We start from the raw sequence: 13,169 nt of genomic DNA on the forward strand, positions 1-13,169 counted from the left end.
TCTTCAAAGCGTTCTGCGCCACTAACCTCGGCTTTTAAGCGCTTATTCCTATAGAACCAACGCAACGACAATGCAATTGCAAAGGGAGGCGGAAGAAAACTAAAACGTGATTTTGTAAAATAGCACATGCGATGGGCGTGGTGGTATCGTTCGGGTGGGGTAGCACTGAAGCCTTACCTGATAGGGGAGTGGCTGGCTACACGAGGGGCGTTACTAGAGGCAGCATGGGGGCGTGGCTGTTCTTCAAGAGGGTTCGGAGTCGGACGTCGGAGATTAATTGATTCGGGTATAAGGTAGGTGTCCCTAGTGACGTGTAGTGTGTTCTGTTCTTAGGCATTTCAAGGGGAGACTGCAACTCGATAAACGCGGGGAATTGACTCACTGGTGAGGCTTCTATAACCCAATATTTTGATTTAATGTATTTATATATTTGTATTTATTTTCTGTAATGTGTTTTATATATATATATATATATATATATATATATATATAAACATGCATTCCTTTTATATATTTGTCATGCGCACAGACACATATTGCAGTTATTCAGCTTGAAACTTAAATGTTTACGCGATTTAGCTGTAACTAGATTACGTGCCAGTTTAATGTGGAATTCTGTAACGGTTAATGCAAAGCTTGCAATCGTTTGAAATGGCCAAAAGCTATATGTGGGAAGGTTATATTAATTTGTGCATTAAAACATCTGAATGATGTTCTGTGTAATTATTATTGAAAAACGTGTGCAGTAATAAGTGTGAGAGTTTCCTGTCCTGGTCTTGTAACTGTGTTCAGTGAGGATGTGAGCACTCTGATTGGCTGAATTTAGAGAAACTCACACCCGTGGGACACTTCTGGAACTGCACAGAAGGATTAAACATCCTAATCCCTTCATTTTTGTCAAATCTAGAGACTGCGCTTTTTAAAAAAAATAAAACATTATATATATATATATATATACTGTGTGTGTGTATATATACTGTGTGTGTGTATGTATGTGTATGTATATATATATATATATATATATATAATGTGTCTGATTCCCTGCTGGACACTATATATATTTTAATAAATAGTAAAGTGCACACTACAGATGTGCATTGGTCTCTTTTTTTGTAAAATTTACATGATTTTTAGATGTGTAGAATGTTATTTATGGTTTTGAAAAATGGACTTCCTATGCTCTCTACATACTTGAACAATTTATTGTTTAAAAAGTTAGATAATCCCTTTATTACCCATTCCCCAGTTTTGCATAACCAACACGGTTATATTAATTCACTTTTTACTTTTGTGATTACCTTGTATCTAAGCCTCTGTAGACTGCCCCCTTATTTCAGTTCTTTTGACAGACTTTCATATTAGCCAATCAGTTCTGACTTATAAATAAGTCCACGGAGGTGAGCACAATATTATCTATCAGGAAAGTTTAATTTTGACTTGACTGTCCCTTTAAGGCCTGTCCCTGTTCTCCATTTAGTCTATGATAGCTGTCATCAACACAACAGATTGTATATTTCAGTATACAAAACGCTTTTCTTGTTTCTTTCAATATCGACTTAAAGTGAAAGTAAATCCTAGCGTTTTATGAACGCTAGGATTTACTATTGAAACAAATAAAGGGCACTTTCATTCATGAAGTATAATATACTTCATGTAGAAAGCTCCTTTATTTGATTCAATCGATCACTGTTTTTAGCTGCTTCGGCAGCCCATGGCTAAAAAAATTTTTGGCTAAGAAGTGAAGTTTTAACCTCTTAGCCAATAGCCGTGCGGTAAATCTGGCTTGGCGCCCATGGGAGCCGGATTTACCGCACTGCTATAGGCTAAGAGGTGAAAACGTCACCTCTTAGCCAAAAAATATTTTAGCCGTGTGCTGCTGTAGCAGCTAAGAACGGCGAACGTTTGAATCAAATAAAGGAGCTTTCTACATGAAGTATCTTATACTTAATGAATTAAAGTGCCCTTTATCTGTTTCAATAGTAAATCCTAGCATTTGTAAAAATTTAACTTTTACTTTAAAGGGACAGGAAACCCAAAAATGTTCTTTCATGATTTGGATAGAACATACAATCTTGTAAACAACTTTCCAATTTACTTATTTACTAATCAAATTTGCTTCATTATCTTGATATCCTTGCTGAAGGAGAAGGAATGTAATACTGGCAGCTAGCTGAACACATCTAGTTAGCCAATCACGAGAGACAAATGTGTGCAGGCACCAATCAGCAGCTAACTCCCACTAGTGTATGATACATGCATATTCTTTTTCAACAAGAGATACCAAGAGAATGAAGCACATTTGAAAATAGAAGTGAATTTAAAAGTGTCTTAAAGGGACACTGTACCCAATTTTTTTCTTTTATGATTCAGATAGAGCATGACATTTTAAGCAACTTTCTAATTTAGTCCTATTATCAATTTTTCTTTGTTCTCTTGCTATCTTTATTTTAAAAGCAGGAATGTAAATCTTAGCAGCCAGCCCATTTTAGGTTCAGCACCATAGCGCTTGCTTATTAGAAGATTACATTTACCCACCAATAAACAAGCATAACCCAGGTTCTCAACCAAAATGGTCCGGTGTTTTAAATTAAGATGTTTACCATAGGAATTTGACTACAGCGTCACTTCCGGTGACGTGTAGTCAGCTGCTGGAGGGTTGTGGCGCTCTCTGCTCATGCGCTAGAGGTCCAACCTCCTACAAACAGCTGTTTAAGGCAGAATAGGTGACAACCTATTTTAGAACACCGGTGGCGGCTGAGGGAGTTGTGGAGTTGGAACTCGCAACTGAGGAAAATTGCAGACAAACCACCTAACCATGACAACTACCTGCAAAACAATAAACTATTGGCTTTAGGTGTTATATCATACATACTAATAAACTCAATAATAAAATCAATAAAAACACAGCACTTTACCAGATTATCAGCAATAGTAAATAGAAAAAGCCCCCAACATCCACATAGCCTGCAGTGTAATAAAGATATGCCAGGAAAGCCATACGGATAACACCAGAGCCTATATGGAACTACAGCTTGTACTGAGACTTCTGCCACTGACCTTGTACTGCCATATTTACATATGCCCATTATTTATAAGTAGTCCATACTGACATCATCACACTTACTACTGATAACAGTGACATGACACCAGAGCCTATAGGGAACTGCAGCTTGTACTGAGACTTCTGCCATATTTACATATGCCCATTATTTATAAGTAGTCCATACTGACATCATCACACTTACTACTGATGACAGTGACATGACACCAGAGCCTATAGGGAACTGCAGCTTGTACTGAGACTTCTGCCATATTTACATATGCCCATTATTTATAAGTAGTCCATACTGACAGTTGTCTACCATAGGAATGCGCAACCTACGTCACTTCCAGTGATGTGAAATCAGCTGCTGGATGTTTGTGGCGCTCACTGCTCATGCGCTAGAGGCCCAACCTCCTACAAACAGCTGTTTAAGGCAGAATAGGTGACAACTTATTTTAGAACACCGGTGTCTTGTCGAAATCTGTGACTCCTCAGAATGTGCGACCGTGACGTCACTACATTCCTGAGCACACGTGACTGGGTGCAAAATCAGACGGAACAGCTGTCTGTCATCTGATTTTGTAAGCACAATGGGCGCATGCGACCAACGGTCACAGATTTGAACGCTACACTGGTGTGGATATAAAATATTAATGTAGCCATCAATCTTAGCACTTGAGACCAGTCGCAGTGTGCAATCCCCGGAGCAAACAAATGCAAGGAAGAGAGTAAAATATAACCAGCAGAGCCACGTCAAAAAGCATAGTTTCTTTTTTGTAACACTTGTAGTTTATGATTTGGTGCATGACTTCACCAATTGGCACACAGATACAAAGTCTCCTCCCAACACTATCTCGTTTCCTTTAAAAACAGACAGAGCACACTGTTAATGTTATTGTGCAATGCCTGTCAGTTTACTTGGGTGAATATGCTTATGGATATGTGTAATCATCTGTGATTATAACAGCTAATAACGGTTATGCTAAAAAGTGATCAAAATATTTAATTTAGCATTTATAATAACAATAGTATAAATTGTACAGTATTTTAAACTGGAGAGATTCATTGACCTGCGAAGTAAATATTGAAAATAATTATAGATAGTTACCAGACATATAAACTATATATTTATTGCCCAACTGACACTTTAATTACACTGCATCAGCATGAGTAATACGCTGTCATACAAATTCTCCTTTAAAAGCCTTCGTCCCCCAGAAGTCATGCAGTTAACGAAACTATGTCCTGAATTTGCAGGACAAACATGAAATCAATAGAATGCGAGCTCAATCTGATTGGATCAGCCAATCGGATTGAACTTGAATCTGATTGGCTGATCCAATCAGATTTTTCCTACCTTAATTCCGATTGGCTGATAGAATCCTATCAGCCAATAGGAATTCGAGGGACGCCATCTTGGATGACGTCACTTAAAGGAACCTTCATTCGTCGGTAGTCTTCGTGGGAAGAGGATGTTCCGCTCCAGAGGTCTTGAAGACGGAGCTGCTCCTCGTCGGATGGATGAAGATGTTTGCCGGTCCGGATGTCCTCTTCTGCCCGGATAGGATGAAGGCTTCTGCCGCTCCGGATGTCTTCTTTTGGTCCATCGCTGCCCGGCTGAGTGAAGACGACTCAAGGTAGGGAGATCTTCAGGGGGGGGATAGTGTTAGGTTTATTTAAGGGGGGTTTGGGTTAGAGTAGGGGTATGTGGGTGGTGGGTTGAAAGGTTGGGGGGTGGTATTGTGTTTTTTTTTTTTTTTTTCAGACAAAAGAGCAGTTTTCTTTGGGGCATGCCCCGCAAAAGGCCCATTTAAGGGCTGGTAAGGTAAAAGAGCTAACTTTTTTTAATTTAGAATAGGGCAGGGAATTTTTTTTATTTTGGGGGGCTTTATTATTTTATTAGGGGGCTTAGAATAGGTGTAATTAGCTTAAAAATCTTGTAATCTTTTTTTTTTTATTTTTATTTTTTGTAATTTAGTGTTTTTTTTTTTTGTGTAATTTAGTTTAGATTATTTGGTTAGAGTAGGGGTATGTGGGTGGTGGGTTGTAATGTTGGGGGGTGGTATTGTGTTTTTTTTTTTTACAGGCAAAAGAGCTGATTTCTTTGGGGCATGCCCCGCAAAAGGCCCTTTTAAGGGCTGGTAAGGTAATAGAGCTGTTAACTATTTTAATTTAGATTAGGGTAGGGATTTTTTTTATTTTGGGGGCTTTGTTATTTTATTAGGGGGCTTAGAGTTTTGTAATTTAGTTTATTTAATTGTAGGTACTTGTTAATTGATTTAATTTATTTATTGATAGTGTAGTGTTAGGTTTAATTGTAACTTAGGTTAGGATTTATTTTATTTTTAGATTAAAATTATATTTAACTTAGGGGGGTGTTAGGGTTAGACTTAGCTTTAGGGGTTAATACATTTATTAGAGTAGCGACGAGGTCCGGTCGGCAGATTAGGGGTTAATACTTGAAGTTAGGTGTCGCCGATGTTAGGGAGGGCAGATTAGGGATTAATACTATTTATTATAGGGTTGTGAGGCGGTTTAGGGGTTAATACATTTATTAGAGTGGTGGCGAGGTCCGGTCGGCAGATTAGGGGTTAATAAGTGTAGGTAAGGTAGCGGCGACGTTGGGGGGGCAGATTAGGGGTAATAAATATTATGTCGGTGTTGGCGATGTTGGGGGCAGCAGATTAGGGGTACATAGGGATAATGTAGGTGGCGGCGGTGTGCGGTCGGCAGATTAGGGGTTAAAATTTTTTATTAGAGTGGCGGCGATGTGGGGGGGCCTCGGTTTAGGGGTACATAGGTAGTTTATGGGTGTTAGTGTACTTTAGAGCACAGTTGTTAAGAGCTTTATAAACCGGCATTTGCCCAGAAAGCTCTTAACTACTGACTTTTTTCTGCGGCTGGAGTCTTGTCGGTAGAGGGTCTACCTCTCACTTCAGCCAAGACTCTAAATACCGGCGTTAGGAAGATCCCATTGAAAAGATAGGATACGCAATTGGCGTAAGGGGATCTGCGGTATGGAAAAGTCGCGGCTTGGAAGTGAGCGTTAGACCCTTTCCTGACTGACTCTAAATACCAGCGGGCGGTAAAAAGCAGCGTTAGGACCCCTTAACGCTGCTTTTGATGGCTAACACAGAACTCTAAATCTAGGCGAATGTTATTTATATGAAACACGTGAACTAACGCCCTCTAGCTATGAAGAACGGTCAAATGCATTCAGCTTCAAGGGCTTCGAACTTAGCATATGAGCCTACCCAGGTTTAGTTTTCAACTAAGAATAACAAGAGAACAAAGTACATTTGATGATAAAAGTAAATTAGAAAGTTGTTTAAAATTACATGCCCTAACGGAATCATGAAAGTTTAAAGGGACACTGAACCCAAATTTTTTCTTTCGTGATTCAGATAGAGAATGCAATTTTAAGCAACTTTCTAATTTACTCCTATTATCAAATTTTCTTCCTTCTCTTGGTATCTTTATTTGAAATGCAAGAATGTAAGTTTAGATGCCGGACCATTTTTGGTGATAACCTGGGTTATTCTTGCTGATTGGTGGAAAAATTCATCCACCAATAAAAAAGTGCTGTACAGAGTTCTGAAGGAAAAAAAGAGCTTAGATGCCTTCTTTTTCCACCAAAGATAGCAAGTGAACGAATAAAAATTGATAATAGGAGTAAATAGGAGTTGCATGCTCTATCTGAATCACGAAAGAAAAAATTTGGGTTCAGTGTCCCTTTAATTTTGACTTTACTATCTCTTTAATATAACCATGTTGGTTATGCAAAACTGGGGAATATGTAATAAAGGGATTTTTAAACAATAAAAATTCTGGAGTAGAATGTCCTTTTTAAATTATAGCAGACAAAATAATGAAAGGATATTGTTTTTAGTGGGCATAATTAAACATTTTATATGACAATTTCAATGTGTTTCACTCGTGTCCCTTTGAAGTTTTCAAGCAAGCATACTTCAACCCCTGTCCAAACCCATCGTAGCAAAAATAATAATAAAAAAACGCCTACTATAAAAAAGTTGCACCAAAAATTCAAAGCTACATAATTCAAAACCTGGTCTAATTGGTATATAAGCAATCATTAGCTTATAATTAATGTGCTTATTGTATGTGGGGTTAGTGGCTCCAAAGGAGTCCCGATTTACTGACACTATATACAGCAAACATAGTATCCCTCTTATGAAAGATGGGAATATCATTGTTTAATCGAGGGGACTTATGCCCATCTAGGTGGAGGGTGCAGTGAATGTCTTTGGAATGGCATTCTACTAGATTACTTTAATGGGTAGCCTTTCTGTCAGAGTGTACCTGTCTTTAGTGCCAGATTATTGCCATAACAAAAGGAAATGCCTATAAGCACTTTCCACCCCTCGCCATAGAGCTATATGATAAAATCCCCACCCACATTTAAAAGATAAGAATCCCACCATTCATACAAAGGTTTTCATGTCCTTAAAGGGATAGTCTAGTCAAAATTAAACTTGACTGATTCCTGCAGAGCATTATTTTTAGACCCTTTTAAATGTACCCCTATTTCCAAATTTAATTGGTTATCTTTGTATCCTTTGTTAAAAAAAAGAATGTTTGTATCCTGCACTAATGGGAGCTGGCAGATATCTGTAGGAGCAGAAGAAAAAGAGAGGCGCCTTATGGGACAGTATCGTGGTGTCGCTAAGGTGCAGGAAAGAACGGACAGCACACACAGATGGCAAGGTAATCACAAGTGAGATGGCATATGCGTATGCCAAACTAGACCAGACGGAACCTTAGTCGTCCGCCAGACGGTCCATTGGGAAGATGGCTCTAGCACTCCAACGGTCCAATCCGCAACGGCGGAAATACACAAACGTCAGAGACCCACAGCGTCCAGCAGCAGCTGCACAGGAAGTAAATGGGAGGGGAACACCCCTCCCATTTACTTCCTGTGCAGCTGCTGCTGGACGCTGTGGGTCTCTGACGTTTGTGTATTTCCGCCGTTGCGGATTGGACCGTTGGAGTGCTAGAGCCATCTTCCCAATGGACCGTCTGGCGGACGACTAAGGTTCCGTCTGGTCTAGTTTGGCATACGCATATGCCATCTCACTTGTGAGTACCTTGCCATCTGTGTGTGCTCTCCGTTCTTTCCTGCACCTTAGCGACACCACGATACTGTCCCATAAGGCGCCTCTCTTTTTCTTCTGCTCCTACAGATATCTGCCATCATCCTCTCCCCGGGAGTGCTGCCGTCAGATCGGGTTACCTGTGGTGGGGAATTACCCTGCCTCCCCCGAGACTGTTTCCCTTTTTTTGTGCTCTGTTTGTCACATGTGCGCACCTCCATAAGGACTCAATCCCTGTTTTTCCCGACTAATGGGAGCTAGCTGGTGATTGGTGCTTGCACACAATTGTCTCTTGTCATTGGATAGCTAGATCTGATCAGCTAGCTCAAAGTAGTGCATTGCTGTATTTTCAGTAAATTATACCAAGAGGATGAGCATATTTGATAAGATAAGTAAATTGGAATGTTGTTTAAAATTGTATGCTCTATCTGAATCAAAGAAAAAAATCTGGGGTTCATGTCCCTTTAAGTGATTGTCATAGTAATAATGCTTAGCAGGCAACTGTTAGTCACAAATTGTTGTGTGGTTGATGCCTTGGTTCCTATGTAACAAATTGCTGTGTTGCTGGTGCTTGTTTCTCTGTATATATTAAATTGCAGGTATCCAAAAAATAGATCTGGGTAAATGTAGATGGTATTTTGTGACATTCTGAAAAATAAACCTATTCACTAAAAGCCTTCAGTCTGCTGAAAAAAAGATTGCATTTGGCTTATGTTTACACAAAAAGTGTTGTAGGTGTTTATATACAATTAGTGCAAACCGCTAAAAAGAACTTTAGCTCAAGGGTGTTAAATTATCCCAGAGGGTAGGCTTTGTTAATATATTCAAATAAATTCTGTTTTTTTTACTTTCAGAAGTGCCTCCCCAGTGCTGCCTTTAATTTCTTTTTTAGGCTTTGTAAACAGCAAAGAACTCAGACATAGCATTTATATACTTTCTGGATATTTACTTTGTCTTACAGATACAAAAACTGTTTGCATTATTAGTGAAGAAATGCACACATTACTTAAAATGTTTGCTAGGTGTGTATTAAAAGGAGAGTTTAAATGATTATTTTCTGCTGAGTGTTTGTTTTAAATAGTGTTGTTTTTTTACTGCTGGTTTTAGAGATTGCAGTGCAAGGCCATCCCAGTGTCACATGACAGGAAAAAAGGCGTTGTTTAATCTTGTATTTTTATGTGCGTGCTTGCTTAAGCTTCTCATCACTTGTTTAACTCTTGTCTCACCAGTTCTTCCCAGGCAACCTAGAAATTTACAGATGGCTGAGATGCAGTACATTGTAGACCATGCAAGGCAGGCATTTGCCACTGGAAAGACTCGATCTTTGGATTTTAGGATCCAGCAGCTGAAGTCTTTGAAGAGAATGTTTATTGAAAAGGAAACTGACATAATTCAAGCATTAAAGGCTGACTTGAACAAGAATTTTTGCAGCGCTTACAGCTATGAGATTATGGGAGTGTTGGGGGAGATTGATGATGCTGTGGGGAATCTTGCTGAATGGATTGCACCTCAGCATGTGAAAAAGAATCTAATGACCTTGAGAGATGAAGTGTACATAAAATATGAGCCTCTTGGAGTTGTGTTGGTCATCGGGGCTTGGAACTACCCTGTAGTGCTTCTCCTGCAACCTCTTGTGGGTGCCATTGCAGCAGGTAATGCTGTAATAGTGAAACCTTCAGAAGTCAGTGAAAATACTGCCAAACTTCTGGGAGAACTTCTGCCTCAATATATTGACAAGCAGTTGTACCCTGTGGTAAATGGTGGCATACCAGAGACTACTAAACTTCTGGAGCAAAGATTTGACCATATCTTCTATACTGGTAGCACCAGTGTTGGCAAAATAGTAATGACAGCTGCTTCTAAGTTTCTGACGCCTGTCACCCTTGAGCTTGGTGGAAAGAGTCCATGCTACATTGATAAAAACTGTGATATCAACGTTGCCAGTAGACGTATAACATGGGGAAAGTTTCTCAATTGTGGTCAGACATGTATTGCTCCTGATTATATTTTGTGTGACAAATCCATCCAGCCTAAACTAGTGGAACAGATTAAAGAGACTTTAAAGGAATTTTTTGGTGAAGATGTCATGCAGTCTAAAGACTATGAAAGGATTATAAGCACCCGACACTTTAAGCGTCTAATAGGTCTTTTGGATGGACAGAAGATAGCACATGGAGGAGATCACGATGAGGCGGCTCGTTATATAGCACCCACAATCCTAACTGATGTTAAACCTGACTCCAAGATCATGCAGGAAGAGATTTTTGGACCTCTGCTTCCAATTATTTCAGTTGGAAATGTGGATGAAGCTATTCAGTTCATAAATAAGAGAGAGAAGCCTCTTGCTCTCTATGTGTTCTCAAATGACAATCAGGTGATCAAAAAGATGATTTCCGAGACATCCAGTGGGGGTGTCACAGCCAATGATGTTATTATGCATTATACAGTCACAGATCTGCCCTTTGGAGGTGTGGGCCACAGTGGCATGGGTGCATACCATGGCAAACACACCTTTGATACTTTCTCTCATAAGCGTTCGTGCCTCATTAAGTCTCTTGCCATGGAAGGCGTGAACAAGCTTCGCTATCCTCCATACACAATAAAAAAGGTGGAGTGGACCAAATTTCTGCTGAAGAATCATCTAAGCAAGAAGAAGCTGTGTGTATTTCTTCTGCCCTTATTTGCCATTGCTGCAGCTGTCGCTGTGAAGTTGGTTTTCTACTGAAAGCTGAGGAAATAACATACAAAGCTTCTCTGCTATTTGCTAACTTTAACAAATAACGTAATTTTTCATAAAATATTAACCAGGTAACGATAATTAGTATCTGCTCCTTTTAGAATAACATTTACAAGGATCTGTGATTTAATGATTGTGGAGATGTAAAACCTATACATTTTGACTGATTTTTAGCAGAAGATTAAAGGGACACTGAACCCAATTTTTTTTCTTTCGTAATTCAGATAGAGCATGCAACTTTCTAATTTACTCCTATTATCAAATTTTCTTCATTCTCTTGGTATGTTTATTTGAAAAGCAAAAATGTAAGTTTAGATGCCGGACCATTTTTGGTGAACAACTTAGGTTCTCCTTGCTGATTGGACAGCACCAATAAACAAGTGCTGTCCATGGTTATGAAACAAACCTTTGCTGGATCCTTAGCTTAGATGCCTTCTTTTTCAAATAAGGATAGCAAGAGAACGAAGAAAAATTGATAATAGTAGTAAATTAGAAAGTTGCTTTAAATTGCATGCTCTATCTGAATCATGAAAGAAAAAAATTGGGTTCAGTGTCCCTTTAACAAAAAAATACATTCCAGAATATGAGCAAGAAGTGAGACACATTGTCCTTCTATAAAACTGGGCAAAATAGTTTAGACTTTTGACTGGTTACCTCCAGTAATAATTTTGCCCTATATTTGTATACAGTGTCAATAAATGCATTTCAAAACTGATGTGTTTTTTTTTTTTGATGGGTTAATTTAAAAGAAACATCTGTATCAAAGTATTTTGTTCAATGTACTAGTTTGGGAGATGGGGTATGATCTGCATATTTAACAAAAACTGTTTTGAATATGCTAAAACAGTGATTACTTTATAATCATTTTTCCATTAATTTTTGTATGTAAATTCTGTATAAACCTGGATTGTGTAACACATCCAGAAATGTTTTTAGAACTGCCTGTTTCTGTTTTTAGATTCAGACTGTTTAGGTAAATATGATCAGCTATTGCTTATTATTCAGAATAAAGCAGATAAAAAATGTCTTCTCAGCACTTTTATTGCAAATAAGTGATTGATAAAAATCATTATTTGTTTTGTGAAATTTGTAAATAATAAATACAGCTTTGACTGGAAAAAAAATCTCGGCTAGATTACGTGTTTTGAGTGCTATAGGTAAATTAACGAACACAAGAAAAGTTGCGTCATTTAATCCTCTATAGCGCTGCCATTACAAGTTTTGAAACAGCCGGCTTGTGCGTGTGATATGGGGTTTTTAAGCTCCATACCACACACAAAATAAGTGCTGTTTTAACGTGCTTGTGCACGCTTTCCCTATAGACATCAATAGGGAGAATGGGTCAGAAAAGCTGCGATCTCTGAAAGAAAATCTCCGTAACGCAGCCATTGATGTCTATGGGGATAAAGAAAATAATGTTTAAAGTGAAGGTAAACTTTGATGAATGAAATCGCATTTTTTAAAAATACTATTAAAAACAGGGGCACTTTCATTCATCAAAGTTTACAAAGCAGCCGTTTTGATTAAAAACTTACCTTTTTTTCTTTTCACAGCCAGAACATCTTCCCCCTCCTGGAAATCCTCTCTTCACACGTCAGCAATGACTAATCCGGCTTTCTCCAATCATGGCTTTCCCCCCAGGGTAGTCATTGCCTGAGGCCATGCTGTGATTGGAGGAAGCCGAATTAGTCATTGCTGACCCTAATTTGCCGCTCCCAATATCGCAGCCGCCTAAATAAATCTATTACCCCTAATCTGCTGCTCCTGATATCGCCGAAGTTATTAACCCCTCACTTACAAGATAACTGTGACTGTCATTTATAAGGTAACCACTGTGAGTGAACAAGAACAAGAAAGCTGCAAAATGTACAAGGCTGAAGTTGGATTCTTATTCAGTCAGCTTCTTATTCTACAACTGATTACTATTTGCAAAATAAAGATATCTAGCATTATTCTTATTTTAAATAAAATACACTTTCCAAAAACCTAAAACTTACATTTTATAAAAAAAAATCATGTTACATTGCAATAATCAGATGGCAAACATGGCATAATTTTTATTTTCTAATAAGTAACTAATATTATAAAACGGTTAAAATCCTTTACGCGACTCATTTGTGTGGATATATCCCCTTAACGACCGAGGACATGCAGGGTACGTCCTCTAAAAAAAAATACCCTTAACGATCAAGGACGTACCCTGCACGTTCTCGGTCTGGAAAGCAGCTGGAAGCGATCCTGCTCGCTTCCAGCTGCTTTCCGGTTATTGCAGTGATGC

General features: G+C 38.6%; 1 protein-coding gene across 2 annotated transcripts; it reads left to right on the forward strand.

The window, feature by feature from the left end:
• Positions 1-254: 254 nt before the first annotated feature.
• Positions 255-11,916, forward strand: LOC128652325 (aldehyde dehydrogenase family 3 member A2). Of its 2 annotated transcripts, none has more exons than XM_053705266.1 (2): positions 255-293; positions 9,384-11,916. In XM_053705266.1, the coding sequence occupies exon 2, from the start codon at positions 9,413-9,415 to the stop codon at positions 10,877-10,879; it is 1,467 nt and encodes a 488-aa protein (XP_053561241.1). In that variant the 5' UTR covers positions 255-293; positions 9,384-9,412; the 3' UTR covers positions 10,880-11,916. The 2 variants fall into 2 exon arrangements, with proteins under 2 accessions (XP_053561241.1, XP_053561238.1); XM_053705263.1 differs by having other exon boundaries at positions 272-384.
• Positions 11,917-13,169: the final 1,253 nt, after the last annotated feature.

Source organism: Bombina bombina, chromosome 1, assembly GCF_027579735.1.
Source record: "Bombina bombina isolate aBomBom1 chromosome 1, aBomBom1.pri, whole genome shotgun sequence".
Classification (NCBI taxonomy): domain Eukaryota; kingdom Metazoa; phylum Chordata; class Amphibia; order Anura; family Bombinatoridae; genus Bombina; species Bombina bombina.